Source organism: Archocentrus centrarchus, chromosome 12, assembly GCF_007364275.1.
Source record: "Archocentrus centrarchus isolate MPI-CPG fArcCen1 chromosome 12, fArcCen1, whole genome shotgun sequence".
Taxonomy (NCBI): Eukaryota; Metazoa; Chordata; class Actinopteri; order Cichliformes; family Cichlidae; genus Archocentrus; species Archocentrus centrarchus.
The window spans coordinates 10,824,845-10,849,746 of record NC_044357.1 but is presented as its reverse complement, the minus strand read 5'-3'; the positions used below and the strand labels follow the sequence as shown (position 1 = coordinate 10,849,746).

General features: G+C 39.3%; 2 protein-coding genes across 2 annotated transcripts; one reads left to right on the top strand and one right to left on the bottom strand.

Annotated features, from left to right (window-relative positions):
• Positions 1-1,517: 1,517 nt before the first annotated feature.
• On the bottom strand, positions 1,518-5,120 carry LOC115789734 (uncharacterized). Its single transcript, XM_030743245.1, has 3 exons — positions 5,014-5,120; positions 2,319-3,719; positions 1,518-1,583 (listed from the first exon to the last, which is right to left on the bottom strand). The coding sequence occupies exons 1-3, from the start codon at positions 5,089-5,091 to the stop codon at positions 1,518-1,520; spliced, it is 1,545 nt and encodes a 514-aa protein (XP_030599105.1). The 5' UTR covers positions 5,092-5,120.
• Positions 5,121-8,351: 3,231 nt separating this feature from the next.
• LOC115789733 (melanopsin-B-like) lies at positions 8,352-15,362 on the top strand. The gene is made up of 4 exons (XM_030743244.1): positions 8,352-8,442; positions 10,312-10,453; positions 12,946-13,079; positions 15,328-15,362. The coding sequence occupies exons 1-4, from the start codon at positions 8,391-8,393 to the stop codon at positions 15,360-15,362; spliced, it is 363 nt and encodes a 120-aa protein (XP_030599104.1). The 5' UTR covers positions 8,352-8,390.
• Positions 15,363-24,902: the final 9,540 nt, after the last annotated feature.

Sequence of the window (24,902 nt, the reverse complement as noted above, 5' to 3'; positions counted from 1 at the left end):
TAAAAGCTTCAGTATGATGTTTTTGTTATCTTTTTATTCAGGACGAACTTAATGAAGTCGTGACAACCTGGAATTCCCACAAAATAAGACCAAAGGGGGGTCACGGGGTGACTGGAGGCCGTCCTGTTTTGATGTACACACTTGCAGAGATGCATGGCGCTGAGGACTGTCTTAAGACTATTGATTTGGAGGAGCTGGCCCTATGTAAGGAGGAGTGCACCCCCAAAAGCCAGTACCCCTGTGATGAAACTGTATTTGATCTCTGCTACCTTCTAATGCAGGAAAAAGGATGGGATGCTCCAAGAGATGCATTTTCTGCTGCTGAATTGTACTTGTTACTAAGAAATGAAATACTGCAATGTATATATGAAGGCTGAACTAATTTGTGGTGGGTTAATTATGCTTTTATTCTTCAATTTAATTTGTGTTAAACTGTCAAGGACTGACTCAACATGAAGGTTACCATAACAACCTACAAGAATATTGTCTGTAACAATGGCACAACATGCTGGAGTATTAAAAGATTGTATTGTAGAGGATGCAATGTGCACTTAATTTCCTGCAAAATTACTCAGGTGCCAGTCACTAGACACAAAATCTTTAAATAGAAAACTCTTTATTTCACTAACTTTTTGTGCTATCAACTAGCTATTAAGTCTTGATTATTAACTTAACTGATTGTTAAACAGATCATACAGAAATGAAACTGGTGCACTTTTAAAAACATCAAATTATGGTAAATGGACTAGTTCTTATATAGCGCTTTTCTACTCAGTATGAGCACTCAAAGCGCTTATACAACAAATTATGAACATTCTTTGGTGCATTTGTAAAGAAAAAGAAAGATAACATAAAAAGAAATAACAATTTCCATTACTTTAAAATGACAAAAAAAAAAAAAAAAATAGCATGGCAGATCAATCATGTAAAACTTGTGGCTTCATCACAGTTGTCCTGTGTGTACTTGGGAAACCATATCCTAAGGCACAAAACTGAAATACATTTTTGCAGCAGCAGTTCAATGCAGTTCAGTGACTATATGAAGAAAAAATACATTGTCTAAATTATGAACATACTAAGCAACATAAAACCCTGAAGATGTAACAATGGGAAATGTCACATGAACGGGAAATCTTACATGTGCACATTCACAAATATTGATTAGCCAATTGAAAAGCATAGGAATCCCTTGGAGGATGTAATTGGTATTCACATTAGCTTGCTGTAGCTGCTTAGAACAGATGTAAACGTGTCTATTCACAAGAGTCTGCACATGTTGGTTTTAGTTTACAATAACTTTAAATAAAATATGATGCTCACCTACCATATCAAGTGCAGATTCAATCCAACAATATTTTGTCAGTGAAGATTTGAAAAATATCAATAAGGTCCTAACTGTCTGTTATTTACATTTATTTTATATGAGTTACTTATTACAATTTTGTAGATTTTTTTTTCCATTGGCTACATTACCAACATCTACACACAAAAACATGTCATTTCCAATTCAGCACCTTTTAAAACAGATATGCAGTTGCTGATAGCTTAGAACCCAGCTTGTGAGAAATGTACTTGAAGTAGCCCTGTAAAAACAGATATCAAAAAAGTCCAGTATAGGCCACTAGTATAACCGGACAGAAGAGATGAGACTTGAAGACAAAGTACACCTAAGAAAAGGAAATAAACAGTTGTAGGTGTTTGTATCGGTTAACTAAGGCTGTGATCTTTTTCACCATTTTAAACTTATTAGCCTGGCAACAGCATAGCCAGAATTATGGCTAAGGGGCCACATAATTATGCTACACAATATCCATCACCCAAATGTCGCTTTCAAGAATTTTGTTGAATTCAGCATGAAAGTCAGGGAGATTTTCGTAGCTATCAGGTAGCTGTAGGAACATGCCACATGTTCATCCTATTGGACGTCTTGTAAAATCAGACATTACTGTAAACTCCACAGTGACACTGTCTGACACAATCAAATCAGAACCTGTGCAGAATCTCAGAAACTTCCCTAGTTTTTCTTCATTGAGTTCTCTGATATACCTTTTGAGATGATGCTCAACCTCTTTTTGCTTTGCTGTCATATCACCTGGAAACTTTAACAGCCTTGTCACCTTTTTAGATGTGGGTTTAAGGTCATCGTACATCTTCCTTAGCTTCTCATAATGCAGACTGATTTGTGGTTTTGCAATATCCCTCCAACAATCAATTACAAACATTGGCTTTTGCACAAGTTCTTTGTGTGAAATTTCAATCAAAATTGATTGTAGATTTTCTGCTGAGGCTCTTCTTCTGCACTCGTAGTTGTCAAGGACCTCAAGAAGGTCATCAGCTTCGATGGAAGAGAAGTCCTGTAAAGCCTGTCTGAGGATCTCTCGCTCCTGGCAGCTTACAAACTGAAGAAAGACTTCTGTCAGGTGACTGTACACTACTCCAAATAACATCTCCTCAACAAAAGGGGATGCAAGCTTGATGGGAAGGTAGTGGCAATCTTGGTATCCTCTCAAGAAAATTCTGCCAATAGCTTTCCAGGTGTCAGCCTTGAAATCATGTCTGATGAAGGGCACTTTCACCGATGTACCAAGAGTGCAACGATCATAGAATTCTTGCCAAAAGGCACTAAAGATATCTCTGAGTACCCCTGAGCCACTACCAGCTTCCTCAGAATTATCTGGAAGTAGTCGCCTCACTGTCAGTTGTGTAGTCAGAGTGTCTGGGTCAGAAAATGCTTCAATCATATCATTGAAACAATTTGCGTGGTGTATGGTTAGCATTTTTGTTTGAGGTGAATGGTCAGGTGTTTCAGGCTGAAAAATCAGTGTGTCAGCATTATCAAAATCATCTTCTGGGTTTGGGCCAAATGTAATCTCTGGGTCAGAGATAATATGTGGATTTTCTCCCAGTGTTACATAGTCGTGAAGAACAACTGCATCATCTGATAATATCTCTGGTAAGATAAAATGGACCTCTGAAGCCACCATGGGATCTGTGGTGACTGGCTGATTTGTAACAATTGACTGGTCTGAGACAACTTGCTGATGAGGACTCTCCTGATTGTTATCTGAGTAATTGGGTGCCGAAGAAAAGGACTGGCTGTCAGAAAATTCAATAATGTCATCCTGGCCATCAAAGTTAGAATTAACATCAGTGTGTTCTGATTCAGTGGAAGAAACATCTACAACTGATTGTGGCTTTGTGGCAATGTAGAAACGCAGCATGGGAAGTTTGACGGTGTCATATATTGTGCCAATTGAGATGTCACCAGATAAGGAATTTTGCTGAAAATCCCAAACATCAAACTCTGATTCATGGCCTTTACTTGAAACACCATTTGGGAAAAAAAGACTTTTCCCTTCTTTCAGGATGTCATTATATCCACCACTGATGTTCATAACAACTTTTCTGGTCCCTCCTCCTTGCTTTGCTCTAACCTGTTTGATTTCACTATTGTCTTGGTGTATCCAACCTATCTCAATAGTCCGTCTAATGACTCTTCGTCTAGAGTTGGATTTAGAGGTTTTAGGCTCCTCTTCACTTTGTTTGGTTTCCCTTCTTAGTTTCATTTTTTCTCTGAGCTTTTCAAAAAGGCCCATTTTTCGCTTTGAGACAGGTTTCTGATTTTTGCAAAAATTAAAAAGAGCAATTCTGTCTCCATATGAGGGAATGTAGTTAGCCAAAGCTGAATCGTCCATAAGCAAAATGACATCCCTGTCGATCTGTGAAGAATAGGAAAACCATGATAAGGATCATTTGTCATATGTATGCAGAAAATTTTGGAAAGAATCTGCAAATTCATTTGAACAAACTCATGGCATCTTACTCAGGTCATTATGCTAAATGATTGATTATATAGCAAATGATTTGTATGTTATGAATGTAGCCTAACCTTTATGTGCAATTTGTGACTTTGGGAGATAAGTAAATTAAATGTAAATGTTCATCCACCCATTTTCTTCAGCTTATCTTAGAGCAGAAGGCAGGGTACACCCTGTACAGGTTGCCAGCCTGTAGCAGGGCTAACACAGAGAGAGAGAGAGAGAGAGAGAGAGAGAGACAACCATTCACACCTATGGGCAATTTAAAATCCTAAATAGAACCCTAACCCCACTAAGTGCATGTCTTTGGCCTGTGAAAGGAAACTGAAGAACACCCACACAAACTCCACGCAAAAAGGTTTGCCAAGGTGGACTCGAACCCAGACCGTCTCACTGTGAGACAACAGTTCTAACCACCACACCACCTTTCTGCCCTCAAAATAAATGTAATTTGTAGAAATATACCAACAAAATTATTCAAATGAATTTAAATTTAAAGTTCAAACATTCAAACTCATTCAAACAACAAAAATAGCCCACTAAATTTAGAACCACAAAGTATCATCTTATATGGCTAAATAAAATATTAAAATGCAATAACTTGCATTAAATCTATTAATGGTATATTAACATCCCAGGAATAGTTGTGTCAGGGAGGGCATCTGGTGTAAAAATCTTAAAGATAAAATATGTATTTCCATTTGCTGTGGCAACCCGTTATGAACAAGGGAGCAGCTGAAAGAATGACAGCAACAAGATAAGCAGAAAATGGAAGGATTGATGTATTTAAACTAGTAAGTAGTTAACTAGGTGTGTCCTATTTCTATCATTTCGCAACCAAGTCAATATTGAAGAAAAACAGTCACCAAACTATCCCAGTCCAACAATGTATGGATATATCTGTATAGTCTTTCATTCACCTCTGTTGTATATCATTGTCATATCATAAATAATAGACTGACATTTTTTTTACAATGGAGCATTTACAAGTGGTAGTGGAAGAAAAGCCTGAATATAAAATCCTTAAAAATGCAAATGAAAACTGGCTGTTATATTGAAATGACCTAATTTGCAGGGCCTCTGCATCTTAAGTTACTATAGCATACACTTTTCCCCGGTTGCATTCTCAGAGAATACCATGATTCACTTGCAGGTTATAGTTGGCTACCCTGTCTGTGTCTCTGTCACATCGCACCTTTTGCTCCTCGATTAGTGTGAGTGCTTCTTCTGGAACCCCCCGATCACGTAGGAAATCTGTCACGGTGATTGCCATTTTTGTCAGTTTCAGAGAAGCGGTTCTCTTCCAGAGTATGGTCCTGTAGCCCCTTAACTGGCAAGGGCCCGGTGACGGGCCGTTTGTAGTCCCTTTTATATGGCAGGCTAGACCCTCCCATTTTTATTGACACGTCATTCGGCCAATCATGTAACTGGCTGCACCAAATCACCTGACAAAGCTACGTGACGCCCTCTGAGTATTATTGGCTCTGGGAAACCCATTTCTTAACATTATTGGCCGAATGAGGTGTCAGTCAAAATGGGCGGGTCTAGCCTGCCATATAAATGCACTTCATTCGGCCCGCGGACCAGACGCAGCCGATTAATAGGCTATGAAATGTGTTTTTCAGAGCCAATAATAACCAGAAGGCGTTATGTAGTTTTTGTCAGGTGATTTTTTTGCTGCCAGTTAAGGGGTTAAACAGATCTAAAAGAGTCACAGGATGTTAACATAAGCAATTAGTTTAAGATGATGACAACTAATAAAAACAAAGTGTACCGTCTGTGATAGCATCTTGCAATTTTAGCTAGCTTGGCCAGTAGATTTTGGCTGCTTGTCACTTTATTTGGGAGATTATGAGCGGAGGAATAGCATTGTACTCAAGATTTACATACCGCGTGTGGCTATCAGTCAACAATACAACATGAACACTTCACTTACCTTCTCTCTTCATTAATGTTCACACTCTGGCAGGTAGTGGTCACTTTCCTCACTTAATTTCATGGCCTGTGGGATGTAATACGACGTCCTGACGCTTTGACTTTTTTCTCGAAATTTCGACTTTATTCTCGAAATTTTGACTTTATTCTCGAAATTTTGACTTTATTCTCGAAATAGTATTTTGACTTTTTTTTCTCGAAATTACGACTTTATTCTTGAAATTTTGACTTTATTCTCGAAATAGTATTTTGACTTTTTTCTTGAAATTACGACTTTATTCTCGAAATTTTGACTTTATTCTCGAAATGCACAATTTAATTTTTTTTTTCAATGTGGCCCTAATACTCCTTCGTAATAAATTCAAGCACAAGGAACAAGCTTTTGTTGTCTGCGTTTCTCCCAGCTCCAAGAACGTTAATAATCCCAACATTTTTCAACAGTTTTAACTAAAAAATCTCCTTTTCTCTGTTAAAAATATGGTTTTTGGCAGCAGGTATAACTTTAACAGCAACGGCAGAACCTTTATTAGGTTCCTTGAAAAACCGTAGCAAAACGTCCTCAGCCCATGATCTGTAAGATATAATTACATATCAGATGCTTCTTACAAAGTTTGTGCACATGATACTGCAGAACTCTTTTCACAACAGAGCTTACCTGCTGTAGTTCAATTTGATTTATGCTTATCTCAGAGAGTTCTGTCTTTTCGCAGGAATAAGAGTGTGGCACATGTTTGCAGGATTGTAGATTATCTATTAGAAGATAAACATGGAATATTTTAAAAGATCACAGCAGACAATATAACAAAGTGCATACTGAAGGAATTTAAATAAGTGTGCGTGTGTCTGCTGTTTAAGCCTTTAGGTTTCTGCGTGTTCGTTTTATCGAAAAGGAATTGACACCAAACAATCAGAATAAGGAGTCCAATTATTAAATTTAAATGAATGACAGTGAGCAGGCAGGAGTGGTGAAGCAGAGAGTTTCTCCCGCACTGTGCACTTTAAAAAATCTACCACTTTGCTTAATTTTAGCTGACTGAAACAAACAGGAACACATGGCTTGGTGTAAGCTAGCTCTCAATAAGCTGCTTAGAACTTTAACAGAATAGAAACAACAATTGTAAGATGAAGTGGTGTTCGCATTTTTTGTAGTGATATAAGGTCAACTCCAAGAAAAAGAGTCAGTGAAGCTAACTGGAAATTTATTACCAATACTTAAAATACTCAACAAAGTGCACTCAAAACAACTGAGTTAGAACTTCAACAATTCATTTTTTGATTATATTTAATTCATGGGAATGAGTGGCTTCAACATTTTTAGCAGATTAAGTTAAATGAACTTCTTTTATTAAGATATACTGTTAGGTTTTACAGTGCACAAGTATGTGTTGGTTTCAGCTCCTGGTCTACGCAAAGACGGTGGTAGTGATTGTCGCATCTTCTACTCACAAGGTGCAGCGTCTTCCTTTGTGCAATGGAGAAGTCAAACAAAGTGGCAGTGCATTAGAGTCTTCCAGTCAGAATAGTCGTAATGACGCTCACTCTCTGGATAAAATCACCTTAAAGTTTTCCAGTGAACAATAATGCTTTGGTGGGCTGATCATTTACACTAAGCCGTCCTCCTGGAAAACCATCACTTGGAGACATTAAAGTTTTTTTTTTTTGGATTAAGTAGACAGAATTACTGAAATCTTTCTTTGTCTCATCTACATGCTGAGAACAGTAAAGCCTTGTGCCGGAGACGCTAAAAGCATTTCCAGTGAATCAGCTGGTCATCACAACAGTTTCGTTTGACCCAGCAAATATCTGAAGGAGAACCAAAGAATAAATAAATAAATAACAAACCAAGAAAAGTTCAAGAAACAACTAACATCTGCCTCCCTGTGGTATTATGTCAAGGTTTATTATAGTGAGGATAACTGGTTGGAAAATGGCACGTATTGATGGGATTCACTAGAAAAGGCAGTGACCTAGAAGTGTGAAAGGCTTAGCCTCCTCTCACTAGATTGTATACATGTTGAGTCTCCACAGAGAAGAAAAGGGGTAAGAGTAAGTATATAAGAGGACAGGCTGCAGTTGTGCATGAGATGACAAACATTGAGAAGCTTTTATCTGAGTGCTTTTCCCAGGATTTTCCTTACACAAGGACGAGCATGGAACATGTATGACACTTGGTAAAAGGTCTGATGCTTTTCAAAAGCCCAATATGTCTCTCCCTAATTCTCCAAGCACCCAGTGGGATGCAGCAGGGAACTGGGCTGTGTCACTTCCTCACCTCCTCTGTAAACAGCTTTGGATGTGGGGCTCATATTGCGCCTCTAGCAATGGGCATTAGACATGCATTTATTAATGTGCATAAGAGAAAAAAAACACACACACAAATTTGTCACGTGGAATGTCTTGACATGACCACGTCGGCCACATGAACAGCAGCACATGGACATCCTCATGCACGCACCACACACTAGCTTGATCGATGTGTTTTGCCATGAGAGAGCTGTGTGTGATGGGAAGCCAGCAGGGGAGGCTGGGTCAGTGTGCTGCTGCTTGCTTTCTGCCCTTCTGGGTATTCTCATCTTTTACCCAGAACTGACAGCAGCAGAAGTCTGCCTTTGGATTTGGGGGAGTTTTCACCATTATATGCTGTACAGCTTCACTGCTGCAGAACAAAGGGACTTTATGGAAAAAAAAGGTAAAGTAATGTTTTGTTAATTTAGTACGTTTTATATGGTTAGTATGCAGCAAACTCTTTTAAGTATATATTTATTTAAAGAATGTTATGTTCAGGTGTTTTTGCACAATAAAAAAAATGATGTTGATATATATATGTATATATGTTTATATATAACTCATATGTATATATAACTCAACGCAGTATTCGATCAGGGTAGTTTGGGACTGGACACAATGTTCTTGTTCTTGAACAAACAATTTATTAATGCAATGTAAGGTCAGTTGTACCGGTAACTAACTGAGAATGCAGTTAATCTTGCATGTGCACTTTTAATTCCATTCCATTAACAAAACATAACCCTGTTTGATCAGAAATTCACTGACTTGGTCATCTATTTGCTAAACACTTCCTATTTATAGAAAAAAAAATTGCTTTTAAGCTTCCACAAATCCCAGCTATGAAACAGGCATCAGTTTTGAAATATTAGTTTTAAGAATGATTTGATTTTTGAAACCTTTAGACTGTATAAACTATACACTCTTAGTCTGTCATGTCATGTCAGTGTAGATTGTGAACTGGAAGGTTTTTGTGGAGCATATAAGGCAACAGGAATGAGCTCTCTTTCCACGTGTTTTAGGGAAGCGACTGTGTCCCACCACTTTTTAAAAGAGACTAATAGTATAATTTCTCCTATCATTAAGTCATAGATCAAAGAAGAACTCGAGAGATTAAATGGGGGTTAATAAGCATCAAAATGCACAGTCTAGACAAAGGAAACAAAAGCAGAACAACCTGAACAAAATAAAGTGAGAGGCCAGATCTAAATATTTAGTGTCTTTTTCTCCCCCAGTGAGATCAAACAGTATTTAGTGAGAACACAGATGGTGCAAATGACCCGCTATTGTGTGTTAAATGTAAGAAAGACATCTATGAGCAATGCTATGACCTGACATGTGAAAGCATTTAAGACTGTGCCTAAGATCAGTGTAGATTTGAGCTAATGCTAACACCTGCTGCTCACAAAATCAAGTGACTTGCATTGTGATGTTCATCAGTTATATTTACCACCACAGTTTAGTGCAGTGTTTTTAAAATGAGGAAACTAATAAAAAAGGATGCATGTTTACTCTAAACAACTGACTTTAGGACCACTACAGTCAGAAGAATTTATTTCCATCTGGAGAAATTATATTTGGCAGTATGGCTCTGTTTTTCAACACACTACACTTCCACGCCCTTATGTGGAAAACCAGGGAAAGCAGCAGCCCAGCACATAACAAAGCAGGTAGCGAACAGATGGATGCAGCTTTGATTAAGTCAGACACTGCACAGGGACAGGGGCTCAAACCAGCAACCCTCTGGCTGTAAGGCAAATGCCTACCCACTGTGCCACTGCCACATAGACAGTCACTAGCTGATAGTTTAAAAGCCAGAAAATGCTCTCTGTAATGCCCCCAAAACCAAATAAATGCACTGTACTGTGTGCAACAGTAGCTGACTTTTATATACTGTAGAACTTACAGATACCGTTGCACCTAAGTTCACAGTTAAGTTTCAAGATACAAGTTGGTAGGATATGTGTGGATTTCCTCAGGTTTCATAAAGGAAAATAGTGAATATATTTATTTGGAACTTTTTTAAGGAATACATAAATAAGAGAAATCCACTCAAATTGAATGTGATGTCAAGAAATGGTAACTAAGTAGAGTGTTGCAGTTTTTTGTATATTTTTGGCCCCACATACAGTGTTATGGTTGCTAGTTATGACAAATAATATATTTTGCTGGAGAATTAAGCAGCACAAAGCTGAATATTGTGCGTGTGTGTTTAAAAAAAAAAACTGTTGTACACAAAGATCCACTGATGCTGACGTCTGTGTGGTTGAAGTCACAGAAATGGATGTGGAACGTGGCTTCTATCAGCTGGTGGAGGTCCAGGACCACGTTCACTACATCATTGCATTCGTTGTTTCTGTGATCGGAGCAGTGGGTGTTACTGGGAACGCCCTGGTCATGTATGCCTTTTACTGGTAAGCCACTTTCCTTATGGAAATATTGATGGCAAGCAACATGCTCATCTTTTACTGTAAATTTCAGAACTGCATCTTTCCTAACCTGAAAATAATTTCAGCATTTTAAAATTTACTTCGTGCTGTTAAATCATCATTCAAGTCACACTTTGTCCTCCTGACAAAATTCCTAATTTTTTATTAACATTTTTTCCTCATTGTTTGTTGAAGCAGTGTAAAAGGTTAGGCAATGTCATCCACAAGCTCCCAGTGACACAGTATCAACACTATAGCTCTCCCACACTGGCACTCATGCAGTCTTAATCTTTGTATTAAGAGGACTGAATCAATAATATGAAATAAAATCTAAACTCTTTGTGTAAAAAAAAAATACAATTTTCAAAAATGCTGCAAATCTCATAAAGCCATATTTTATTCACATTAGAAAATATAAAGTGTTTAAACAGAGAAAATGATCATTTAAGAGGTCACTTTGTATTCAATGGCAGCAAAACATTGGGAGAGGGCAATTTTTACCAGCTGCTCAACAATCCTGGTTCTTCTTTGCCATAGTTTTCAGTTGGTGAAAGGTCTGGACTGTTGATCTAAAACCTGTATATACCTTTCAGCATTGACGGTACCTTTCCAGATGTGCAAGGTGCCAATTCCATAGGCACTAATGTTCACATACGGCTTCTTCTTTGCATGATAGAGCTTTAACCTGCTTTTATGGATCCCAGCATCCCAACTTTTTGGAGGTGAGGTTGTATAAAAAAAAGGTCAGGATGAATGGATGGATCCATTTTCTGCTCCTGGGTCACTGGGGTAGCAGCCCAGACCATCTCCAGCTCTTCTGGGACATTGAGGCTTTCCCAAGCCAGCTGAGAGATGTAATCTATCCAAAGTGTCATGGGTCTACTCTGGGGCCACTGCCCAGTTGAGCATGCCTGGAAAACCTGACCCTGGAGGCATTCAGGAAGCATCCTAGTCAGATGCCCAAAGTAAATTTACTGTATATTGGGGATAACTATAAAGTTTCATATTTATTTTATTATGAAAATAATATTTTGAATTGAAGAAAAGCTGATTGTTGTTTGCATTTGCTGTCAGTTATAATATTCTTAGAAAGAAAATGAGTATCAGAAGGTCACACTTCAGAATCAGCCAAGAAAATTGCATTTGGTGCATCTCTAGTTATGACCGATATAATAATGTCTAATTATATCTTGTAAACATATAATGAGGTAACAATACAACTAATTTAATAACAATGCAGGTGAATTTTAAATAAGGCTTACATACCAGCATCTCTTTTTCTGAGTAAAACTAACTCAAAGTTAACTCCTGCAGTTCTCGTGATATCCTTTCATTCCTGTTACAGTACAATATTACAGATTGCACAGATTCAGGACAGTGAAAGGGTAAACAATTTATTCTTGCATTAAGATGCAAGTATAGATGCTCCAAGCATACATGTTCACATCAGCCTGTGGGCATTCAGTAGCAAGAAATAGCTCAGTGCTAGATTGCAAGATTAAATCAATGCATGAATTCAATAATTCAGTCAGCTACTATATTATTTATGTACAGTCAATGCTGTGCTGTCACCTTGACTACACAATGAAGGTGAACAGTAAAAGTCATGCAGGTCGAGGTACAGCAGCACCATCATTTCAGTTGAAACTATATCCTAGTTTTGTTTGTGTTTCTCTAGTTTAACCAATATTAACCAGTAATTCTTCTTCCATTCCTCTGTTATTTTCATTGAAAAATATTTTTTTCCAGTTTGGCTTTGATCAAAATCAATGTTTTCACAACACTTATCATGTGTTAGAAGAGCAATGCTGTACTTTTGAGGGATTTCTGGGAATTTATGATGAGCTGCTCTCAGCAACAAGCATGAAGAAAAAAAAAAAGCACATCCAGCTCATGTGTAATGTTCAGCAGCAGCTCAATTATTTTCTGACCTTGCTGACCCCAGTATAAACAGAAACTTATGTTGTCTCTGTATTATTTTTCCCTCATTACAAATTTTTGGATTTGGTGTGTAGATGTTTCTCTGTACGATGGCTCTCAATTAAAAGGCCATTCACAAATTGGCTTTGTGACCTCTGGAGATGAAGTTTCAACTTTGACTGATCCTTCTTGCTAACAGCACAAATCTGTGTCAATATATCTGCTAACTGATTGATATTGGGACCTTAGGCTAAAACAAAGGAGTCATTAAAAAATCAATTAGTGTTGAAGCTTTGCTAACACGTCACCTAAAACATGTTGGACAATTATTACTGGGTTCAATTATTATCTTGTAAATCCTTTATTAAGAATGGCAAATTCACACAAATTATACATGTCTGCGTACAACTCCAGGGCAAACAAAAGCTCTCACACACAGTACAAAATGAGCAATATTGTGCAGTAGCAATGTCCCTGTCAATCATATTACAGCAAAAGTTTTCAGTAGGGTACTAAATGCTTTTCATTAAAAATATTTTTTTAATCTTGTGTTACAGTAACAAGAAGCTACGGACACCCCCCAACTTCTTCATCATGAACCTGGCAGTCAGTGACTTCCTCATGGCAATTACACAGTCACCCATTTTCTTTGTTAACTCCCTTTACAAGGGTTGGATTTTTGGTGAAACAGGTATTTTTCTTACATTTAGTTACAGTCATGGTGAAAAAAAAGCACATCCTTTGTCGTTTCTAAGGTTTTGCAAGTCAAATACAACATGAAAACAAAAACTAAGCCAATATGAAGAAGCAGTGTGTGAAAAGCTGCGAAAGCCCCATGAGTCAGTAGCCTGTAGAACCAGCAATAAGATGAAGTAATAGTTTTCTGTATGACTATTTCTGCAAGACTTTATCAGTCTCTCCCATGACTGTGGAGGAATTTGGGCCACTCTTCTTTACAAGGTTGCTTCAGTTCATTGAGTTTTCTGGGGATTTGTTTATGCACAGTTCTCTTAAGGTCCCACCACACCATTTCAGTGAGGTTGAGGTCTGGCACCCATTCTGTTGTAGATTTGCTGCTGTTTTCGGGATCATTCTTGTGTTGCATGACCCAGTTTGAGCCAGGCTGAAGCCTCAAATTTGACTCTGGAATACTTTAGGATACAGGAGCTCATGGTCACTCGATGCCTGCAATGGCTGCAAAACAAGTCCAAATCATCATCCCTCCACCATCACACAGTTACGAGGTGTCAAGTTTTCACCAAACATGGTGCTGTACACTATGGCCAAACATCTCCACTTTGACCTCATTTGTCCAAAGCTGATTGTTCAGATGCAACTTTGCAAATCTAAGCCATGCTGCCATGTTCTTTTTTAGAGAGAACACTTCCAAACAAGTCATACTGGTTCAATCTTTTTCTAATTGTACTTTTATGAACTTTACCACTTAAAATGCTAACTTTGGCCTGTAGAGTCTGAGATGTAGTTCTTTGGGCTTCTTGCAGTTTCTCTGAGCATTGCACAGTCTGACCTTGGGGTGAATTTGCTGGGACAGACACTCTTGTGAAGATTGGCAACTGTTTTCAGTGTTTTCTACTTGTTTGGAAATGGCCTCATGAACCCTTCTCAGATAAAAGGGAAGCAGTAATTGCTTTTCTAAGCTCATTGGCCAACTTTCATTCTTAATGCCTATGGAAGCAGTAAAGGTGTACTTATTTCACACACTGCTTCTGCATTTCACGCTTATTTCACACTCTGATTCTGCATTTTGGCTTAGTTTTAGTTAATTAATGTAGTTAATTTAGTTTTAGTTAATTAAATAATGACATGGTATACCATTCTGGTAACATTGTTGTTAAATAAAAGCTGCTTGCTTCTCAGTTACTGCTTCTTCAATTGGAAAACAAACTGTGGGTTTAAAATTCACTGGCTGCATGTTATAGCATAGACCTGTGAACTGCAACTATAGATCTGATGTGCTTAGACTCTGCCAATTGCAATGTACACAAACCAACTTTATAGACAAACTTTTTTTTTTATTTAAACATTAACACATCTAGTTTCATTAATTAGCACATTGTAGATTTTCCTCTGTCTTGATTTAATTTCTCACAGAGTTGCAACTGTAAATTCTATGAAGCTGAAGAACAGATTTCTTTGATGAGAAAACAAAGCTGTTGCAGTAAATACAGTTTGTAGTCTCTTTTTACCTTTTATCCAAGATACATGAATTCCTCTGATAGTTGATTGTTACCACCAGAGGGCAACATGGTGTACTTTTACCTTTGCAGAGAAACATAAACGCTCATATATTAAACACCCACCAACATTTTACTGTCTGTTACGAGTTAGTTCTGTTTAGCCTCGTGAATTTGGTAGTTTTTTTTTTTTTGTCCCATTTTTCAAAAGGCCCATGACATAATGACCTGAGTGGATTTTACAGAACAACTAAATAACTACCAGCATTATGATGGAATATGTGAACACATGAATGATTCTTTGCAATGTGCCTTTAACCTAGTTTCATGCTTCAGGAGTGGAATCTTTGCCTACTGCAGCAAAATGAATGTACCATCTCTACGGATGAACTACACTGGAGCTTATCATCAGCTGGATGTCCAATACACAGACAGGGGAATTATTTTTTAGATATCATGTTACCTACAGACTACTGAAAGTTCTTTCTAAACATGTCTTATGCACATCTCTCATCACCTATGTGTGACATTTAGATCGTGTGTGTTTATTTATTTTACAATTTTTATTGTTAGTGCTTGGTGTTGACAGAGTCATGATTTACTATATGCTGATAAATTTCAACAACAACAACAAAAGTGATAAAAATCCATTCTGTCATTTTTTGGCATATAAGTAAGTTCTGTGTCATCTGCTCAACATTCAGCTGTAGCTAATATCTCATTCATAGCATTTCTTTTCACCAGACCTGGAATTTGAGGACTTGGAGCAGTGTAACTGAGTATGATCAGTGGTTACAGATCAAGGATATTCATGGCACTGCAACGAGAGATGAGGCTCTCGTGTTGCGTAGTTTAGTTCTATTTTAACTATTTGAATAATAAATTTAGTAAGTGTGCATCATTGCTCAAGACAACCACTAGGCATTCCAATACTGTTAGTCACACTCTGACTCTGACCTGGACTACTTGGTGACCTTGAACAAGAGCCCAAAGGTTATTGATCCTGTTTAAAATTAAAGTCGTAGTTATGCATACAGATACATGCCCATTTATGCATTCATAGTTACATCCAGCTACGCTATAGTTTCATTTTGCAGGCAAATCAATGTCTGCAGAGTCCTGCGTGGCATTTTGCTTATATAGTAAAGTATCAGAGATGCCAAAGCTACGCTGTCATGTTGCTCAGTATAAAAGAGTCGTGCCTTGCAGGATGTCATGATAGAAAGATGCTCCGCGTGGACCTTTACTGCCACCTGGTGGACCCTGAGACACACAACCTCCTCCAGATGTACAGTATTATAGTGAAAGAGCACTTGTAGGTGGTCTGAGGTGGGCCTCTGCAGCTGTAAATAGTGTTCTGACACGTGTGTGACCACTCCGATGTTGGTGACCTCTCACCCCTGAAAGCTTAGCTTTACCACCTGGAGGTAGGCTGTTCTTGATCTGACAGCACCTCCAGGAGGCTGGCACACAGCTTGCTCTCTTTCAGCTTCCCTGTAAAGAACCTCAACGTCTATTTATTGTGCAAAAACAGTTAAATACAGTACGTGTGTGTGTGTGTGTGCTGGGTCCCTTTTAGAAAAACAGCTCTATTACCAAGCTATTTGACATTGAGCTCTTTGGGGCTGTGTTTCAGCGTATTACTTTTAATATGTTTGTAACAGAGTTTGTTTATATTATAAATCTCAGCCAAAACAAGGTCAGATACAAAGCTGAAGCATATGTAGTTCTGTGTGAATTCTGCGTATTATGGTTTTCCTCTGTTTTAATTTTGTAATGTGTATCTGATCAGCTGTCTTGTGTTTCACCTTTACTGTCTGATCTTTTTAATTCCAAGGATGATTTTCGACAGTGCAAGCAAAGGCTTGTCTTTACATCAGCGTAAAAAGGATTCAGCACAGTAAAACTGGCTTTACCTCTTGCTTATTCTGGGCTTAAGCACATCTGGGATGTGTTATGATTATGAAGGCACTCTCTTCTCCTAAGATCATCACACTGACTCTCTTGTCTCTTGTCTCTCCTTTTCTTAACACTGTGTGAAAGCATACCCAAAGTTATAACAAAGGCTATAAAATGTTTTGATGTCCCAGATACAAGCAGGAGATACTGTGTGTAGTTGGTTTGAATGAAACAGATGGTGACAGACATTGGATGATATTAAAAACATACCCCAGGTGCGGTACTCAGTGAGCGGTCCTCAGGCATGCCTTTTCAAGAACTATGTGATGAGGTGTGACATTACTGTCTCTGCAGTGGGGTTTAAAAAAAAAATTAAAAAACTTCCACATGGCACCTCAGCCTCCCTCCCCTCCACTGTATTCACTCTCCTCAAAACCCACCAGACCAATCATATGCACCCCTTTGATCAGAATTATCCCTCACTTTAGTAGTGTTAAAAAAATACAGCACCAACAATGGGCCAAAATGTGTCTCACTACCACTGCCTAGCCTCCTCTCTTTTTCATTATATTTTCTCCTTTATTCACTTGTCCGCATGCAGTGCAGAACAATGTAGCGCAGGCGGACAGGGTGGAGGCTCATGACAGGAGTGGTAACATGATGACACACCAAAGGCCAGGTGAATAAAATCCCCCCCTCCACAGTGGGACATGTGTCACAGTCCAGCCATGTCTCTAACCTTTTTTGTGGTCTCGTTCCTCTCTTCTTGTGCTCTTTTCCCCTCCGGCCATAACGATAAAGCGCCCATCTGCTGTGGGGACCCTGGCTCGTCTCTCTCTGAACTGATCTCTCATAGCAGCCTCCCCTTTGTCAGATGTGCCGATCACGTTTCAGTTTTGACACCTCTCTGTTATACACATGCGACAGGTACCGAAGTTCTTCTGTTCTCTGTAGAAATGTGTTGGAAATATGATAGTCATCTCTTTCCAAAGCCTTGCCCTTTGCACTCTGTGCCCTTGATGAAAAAAGTATTTTTGAAACAACAGAAAAAACAGTTCTAAAGGAGCACATGAGTGTGTTGATCCTCACCAAGAACTGGATAAGTGATCCTTTGACTTTGACCATAATTTACCACAAAAGCTGCAACTAGCAACTTTTTTTCTTTTGCTAAAACATCTTATTCATGCCCTGAGATACATGTATTATATTCACATCTACAGTATCACCCTTCTGGCTCTCTGTACCACTATCTATAAGTTTATCTGTCTCTATCATCCTTTCAATAGACTGTCATTCATCCACAGTGTTCTCAGCTGTTTCAGTGTGTCAGCAGTGTTGCTTGTGATTCTTCACACAAACTCGCACATGCCAATTGTTAGTAACATGAACCGACTCAGCATCCTAACGTGCAGTGAGATCACCTGTCACAGGTCAAAGAGACAGCTGTAGTGCTTTCAGATTCTGGCTTAAGCTGATAAAGTGTCTCGGAATGGGAGCGATGTGCGATACGAGGCCAGATTATCTTGTTACAGACGTGATAAAGTTCACATGTTGTCATGTGTCCCACAAACCTCTAAGGGGACTTTTTATCATGGCTTTTAACAGACTGTTCATGAAGCTTTAAAATGAGTCAGTTCTGTGTTTTAGGACCTTGACTTTTTTAACATTAGTGGACAAGCAACCCTGTGCTCAGAGCCATCCAACATCTGACACCTGAACCGTGACCTATGAACTCAAGGATAAGCCTGCCACTACTTCAGCTATCAGGTAAACTCAAAGAAACTAATGAAGAGTTTCAACTTTTCTCTCACCCTTAGATGATTCACTGCCCTTTATGATCCATCTCATTCTTGGCCTTGAAGCTAAACACCTTAGCAATTACCAAATAAACCTGACCTTCATATTCTGATTCCTATTCTTGTAATTATCTGTGATCGTCCAACAATTTTCCTCTTATTGTTAGTTTTTTTTTAATCAAGACCTCATGGGGTTCATCAAAAGATGATAAAAAATAATAATTAGGTATTGAGGATCTTGGAGCCAAACTGCATAATGTAATATTTTCCAGTTGGTTATAATACACAGTTTAGTTCATATCTCATATTAGTTTGCATCTGATTCACTCCAGGATCCAAAGAGCCATCCATCCAACCAATAGCGATTGCTAATTTATTTGACCTTGGAAGGAAGTTGACACTGCATGTCTACTTTCCCATAACCTCTACGCCCAAGTGATCTGATTAGATTATCATGGTATTATATTCAATTGCCTCTTTGTAAGCGCCAGTTAGTTTGTGACTGGAAGCCACTTATTATGAAGCAAAGTTCAAGGTTGCTGCCACATTTCACTCATCTTTCCTTTCATTACAAGAATAACAGTGGTGTTTGTCTTGTCATATGAGTGAGTAACAATATGTGCTAATACTCTTGAGTTTGTTAAGTGTTAAAGTGGTAATGTAATGCAATAGTTTCAGAATATGAAAGACAGGGGAAATGCCACGTCCTGTCTAGCATGATCTTGAGTCATATTTTTCAGGCCTGGAAAGGTTCACCTGCTTTTTGCCCACATGTGTCCTTAATGGATGTCTGGCAGCACCAGGAGTATTTAACATGGGTGGTCCAGTTAAAATCTGAACTTCTAACCCTTGCAGTGCGAGAGCCTTGTTATGTGAAGGTGTGCATCTGGGTGTAGTTTTGACCAAGAATCAAGAATGCCTTTATTAGTCCCACAAATGGGGAAATTGCAGTTAACAGAACATCCATCCAAAACAAAAACATAACACAGACAGGGGGGGGACAGATGTCTGAGGTCATGCAACCGTTTCACAACGGCGCTACCTTTAGCAGAGAGACAGAAAGAGATACATTGGGATAGTTAGGTTCAAAAAAATCATCTCATACTGTGTTCATAAAGAACACCTTACGAGGTTCCAAAAAACACCTCAGCAAAAAGCATATTGCACATATAAAGCCGGGATAGCAGTATGGTGGGTAGGGTCAGGGTCAGGAGGGGACGCAGACGGAGACGAGAGGGTGGGGGCATTGTGGAGCCCAGATGCCAGACCATCGTTCCTTGTACTCAGTTAGGATGATCATAAACAACTAAGATAAATAATAATAAGAAGAAGAAAAAATCAGAATATTAAGGTCAGGTTTATTTGGTAATCACTAAAGTTTTTAGATTCAAGGCCTCATACGAGGCAGTGAGTCATCTAAGGATGAGAGAAAAGTTGCTCTGCCATTAAACACATTGCTGACTCATTTTAAAGAATCTCTTTAAAAGGAGTTATAAAAGATGAGTCACCTTCAGAGCTGGCTTAATTCTTCATGGCATAGATTCAACAGGGTGTCTTTACCTTACAATCTCTGGAGCTTGAAAAAGGCGACTGGACTTCTTTTTGTTTCTTGAAGACGTTTCACCTCTCATCCGAAAGGCTTCTTCAGTTCTCAACCAAATGGTGGAGAGACCCACCTTACAATATAAAGCAACTGTGACTGTGAAGGTTGAGTACAGAGAACTCATATCCTGCTGGAAGCAGCCATCAGATGATGGGTACACTGTGGTCATAAAGGGATGGACATGGTCAGCAACAGTACTCAGGTAAGCTGTGGCATTTAAACAATGCTCAGCTGGTACTAGGGGGCCCAAAGTGTGCCAACAAAATATCCCCCACACCATGACATCACCAGGAGCCTCAACCATTGATGAAAGACACGATGGATTCATGCTTTCATGTTGTTTAAATCAAATTCTGACCCTGCCAGCTGAATGTTGCAGAAGAAATTTAGGCTCGTCAGACCAGGCAATGCTGTTCCAATCTTCTGTTGTCCAGTTTTGGTAAGCCTGTGTGAACTGTACCCTCAGTTTCCTGTTTTTAGCTGACAGGAGTTGTACCCAGTGTGGTCTTCTGCTGCTGTAATCCATCTGCTTTAAGTCACTTTAGCCTTCCTATCAGCTCAAAGCAGGCTGGCCATTCTTCTCTGACCTCTGGTCAGAGCGGTGGGGCCTCCATGGACCGGACCTGTTTGTCCAGCACAGATGCTAAATTTGAATGAGATCTGGGGAATTTGGAGGCCAAATCAACACCTCAAACTCGCTGTCATGCTCCTCAAACCATTCCTGAACCATTCTTTCTTTGTGGCAGGGCACATTATTCTGTTGAAAGAGGCCACAGCCATCAGAGAATACTGTTTCCATGAAAGGGTGTACATGGTCTGCAATACCGCTTAGATAAGTCATATGTGCCAAAATAAAATCCACATACATGGCGGGACCGAAGATTTCACGGCAGAACATGGTAGCAAAAAAAACCTATAAATGTTAAAAATGATGAAATAACAATCAATAAATCTACATGGCTAATATTATGTAGATCTCCCTCGTGCCTCACTGATAACTATGGCCTGCTTAGGCATAGATATGGGTCCTGTGATGCTCTGTGAGTTGTGGGGTGGGACCAGTGTGGCCATGGCTTGTTCCAGCACATCCTGCAGATTCTTGATTGGTTTGGGATCTGGGGAGTTTGGAGGCCAGGTCAATGCAATGGGCTCTTTGTTGTGCTCCCTAAGCTGTTCCTTAGCAGTTTTTTTTTTTTTTTTCTATGTAGCAAGGTGCATTATCCTGCTGGGGGAGTCCGGTACCATCAGGAACTGTCATTGCCGATGCATAAGTGGTTTGAAACTGCCAAAGTAGCAAACACATGAATTACAGGATACACAGTTTTGCAGTTATTCACTTCATCTGTCCCCTAACCCTCATCCCTGATTTTAATGTTATGGCTGATCAGTTGACAAGATTTCTCTCTCGTGTTTCAATTTTGAGCAATTTTCAAGCTGCCTGCGCTACGTGATTTACATCAAAGTGATCATGTGGTCATGCTGCTGTGATCAACTGTCTCGTCTGCCTAGAGAGACATAATATCCTTGAGGTTTTACTGACAGGGAGCATGATATGTGTGTGTGTGCCTGTGCCTCACTGTGCACCTCTGTGTGTTGGTGTGCATTCACTGTGAATGTGTACAATTACACACAGGCCCATGTGTATGAGTGTGAATGTGTGACAGAGTATTTATGTAAGCGGCTGACATAAATACATCAAGGGGAACACACAGCTGTCTAGTGCCATGTTTCCTAGGGGTTAGTACCTTGAAAAGGGCTGTGGGAATGTTTCTGTTGGGTCACTTAGTTCCAAGTTTCTTTTAGTAAATTTGGTTGTCAGAGCAAGCCTCTGCCAGACTGTTGTCTAGTACTTTCTACAGTGAATGTGCAGCAGTGAGGGAACTACAGACTTAGCAACTCCTGCTGCACACCCACCGGAGGGCTGTGGTGAAAGGGACCTGTTCTGATCTCGACACATACCAGGGTGGATTAGAACAGGGAACCAGAGCAGATACAGGATCCGACTCTCTCTGGTATCATTCCCTAGCCCTGCCGCTTCTTCCCAAAGACATCTTCAACAATTCCTTCTCCAATTAGTGTGACCTTGTTTCACTGGGATACGTCTCTGGGTCTTGTGTAAGTCAAGACCAAGCTGCATGCACCACACTTTTAGCACAGTGGCCAAGAGAGCGGACATGGGGGCCTGAGGTTATAAACAAAATAGCTCAGTTCAAATCTGTAAACTGATATAGACACATTAAACAAATGGACAACAAGCAATGTAATAGTGTCCCTTCCCCAGGGAGCTTTATGTTTGCTCAGTGGTTGTGATCAACACTTAGCCTGCCCTGTTTATTTAGTAATATAGTAGGAGGAGGCCCTGGCGGACGCTCTTTGAATACTAAAAACCGTAAAGCCAGCATAGAGTCTGACACTGTGCCACCTTGGGGAGGACTCCTAGTATTCCACATGCCCCCTCTTCGAAGAGGGGCGCCACTGACAGCTGCCGAAAGTCAGGGGTCAAAGTCATGCCAGGTAAATATCAGCAGTCAGGATTACAGCAAGAGAGAAGGATGATAGAGGGCAGAAATGAGGGGGCTGAGAAACTCTATCAGCCTAACTGAGACATCTTTGCTGTCCCATATGTTGGCGCATATGGCAGATCATACAATACATAATACACACAAGCCTTTCTCCCTCAGTTCCATCATTTGTAATGCAGACAGCTGAATGCAGATGCTCCTGGTGGGTTTCACTGGTTTGGATAATAGCCAAGAAGTGCATCCATGTATCCCGTCTGTCCAGCGTGCACTCGCCTTGAATTAATTGTTTATATCATGGCTCAATAAACCCTCCCTTATTGGATTGTTATGTGGCTGTGGCCACAGAAAGTATTAACTTTAAGGTTAGCTGAATAAATGCTATATAGTAAAAAAAAAGAAAAATAAATCTAACAGGACAGGGTTTTTAAATGGCTCCTCATTTAGTAACTGTGTCTGAGAGCTTTAACCTTCCTTACTTCCTCCCTTCTATTTATAACCGTGTCATAGTCCTGCCTGCACATTGATAGTACCAAGTGATCTCATTTACACACACTCACACACACACATTCATGCTAGCACATATTTCTGCATGCATATAATCTATCTGCGAACGATGCCAACAAATACTCATACAATGTTTGAGCAATGAGTGAAACAGATGGAAATACTGCACTGAGTGCCACAATGGCTGGGCATTTGGCAGTGGGCCATATCGGAATTGTAGTATGTCCTAATGGATCAGCTGAAAGCCATGCGAATCCCTCCATATCTACCCTGACTACCTGCTCCCTGTCTCTGCGTCTCTGTGCCAAGGGTGACCGGGCCTATGTGCCCGCTGACAGATAAGCTTACTCTGGCAGACAACTGGCACTTATGCACACTACATCCAAAATACAGAATGAGACGCCACTGGCCTGATTGACATTAGAACCCAAAGTACCACGAAATCAAGTCTGAGCTAATGTGCAAACAGTAAAGGGAAACACAAGAGTGTTATTTACAGTCTGCCTGTGATGAATTGCAGAAAGTTATGTTACAAATGGGATTTTTCTGCACCCATAAATTTTACTGCAGGGTCACCTGACATGCAGGAAACTCAAACTCAAACACAACACAAACACAAGCTACAGTTTAACATTTTGGTCGCCTACTTTGCCACCACGGTGATTATCTGTTTCTTAAACACATTGTTTATTTCAGGGTTCATTTTGCCTTCTTGCTGCTCATCAACAAAAAAAAAAAAAAAAAAAGCTCAAAATCTGTGCTTTGTTGGGTGATTGGAGAATTAAACTGGAATTCAGTCTCTGGTGCAACTGCCAAATGCTGATATTCATGCTGACAACGTGCTCTCATTAACCAAATAATAAATTTCATCTGTCAAACATGCATTAAAAACAGAAATTTGCCTAAAATAAATAAGCGAATTAGGAGTTATTTCAACATTATTTGTTTTAACTTCACGCTTGTAATGATTAGTGCTAAACACGCTTCTGCTCATTTTTTATTTACAGTAATTTCAGGGAGGTCTTTATCATTTGAGTTTGTTAACAGTTTGACATATTAATTGAAACTACAGTTTCAAACTGCAGTTTGGACTCTTGGCCTTCTTTTAATCAAGAGTAAAGAAGTTGACTCGTGAATGCTGAATGCTCGGCAGAGCTGCAAAAAGAAAAAAAAGAAAAATTAAGAGGTGCAAAAGAACAGACTTTGGACAGAGGAACTCGTGTCCTGGTGTTTTATGGGCATTATGCAATGGAAATGTACATTGAGGACCTGTAATGGGTCTGTAGAGAAGATGTTATACCTGTCTTCTTGATCAGGTGCATGATGGTCTCCCACTTTTCTTTATGTTCTGGTTAAAATCAGTCGGCGCTGTTCTGTGAAGCGTCATTTTCACCACTGAGAAAAAATAAATAAAATAAAATCACCGTCCTTAAGTCAAAATTTGGGGATAGATATCTCAAATTTTCAACTTATTCTGACTTTTGTTTCAGTAAGTTGAAATTTTGAGATAATAACCTCAGCTCTGCCTGGCAATTTTTATTAATTTTTTTTTCTGTGGCAGAAACAAGCTTCCACAGCAAAGGGAGTTGTGCACAGAGATGAGTGAAATCTGAAGTATTTTGGAAGTTTCCCACATTGACCAGAACTCCATTTCTTAGGACAAGCCTTAGAAACGGATTTGTAACCCTTTCCAGTGACTTTGTTTCTCAGCTGTTCTTGAGATTCTTCGGTTCGTGGCACGATGTGTTACTCTTTTTACTTCACTTTATCACACAGGCTCTATTTAAGTGACTTCTTGATTCAACAGGTCTGGCAGTGAGCAGGCCTGGGTGTGGCTAGAGAAACTGAGCTTTCAAAAAAAAATCGCAGTGAAATCATGATTTAACAAACGGGACAATAACTTTTTCACACAGGGCCAGTTAGGTTCAGCTTTTTTCCCTTAATAAATGAAATCGTAATTTAAAAATTGCATTTTGTATTTACTCAGCTTATCTT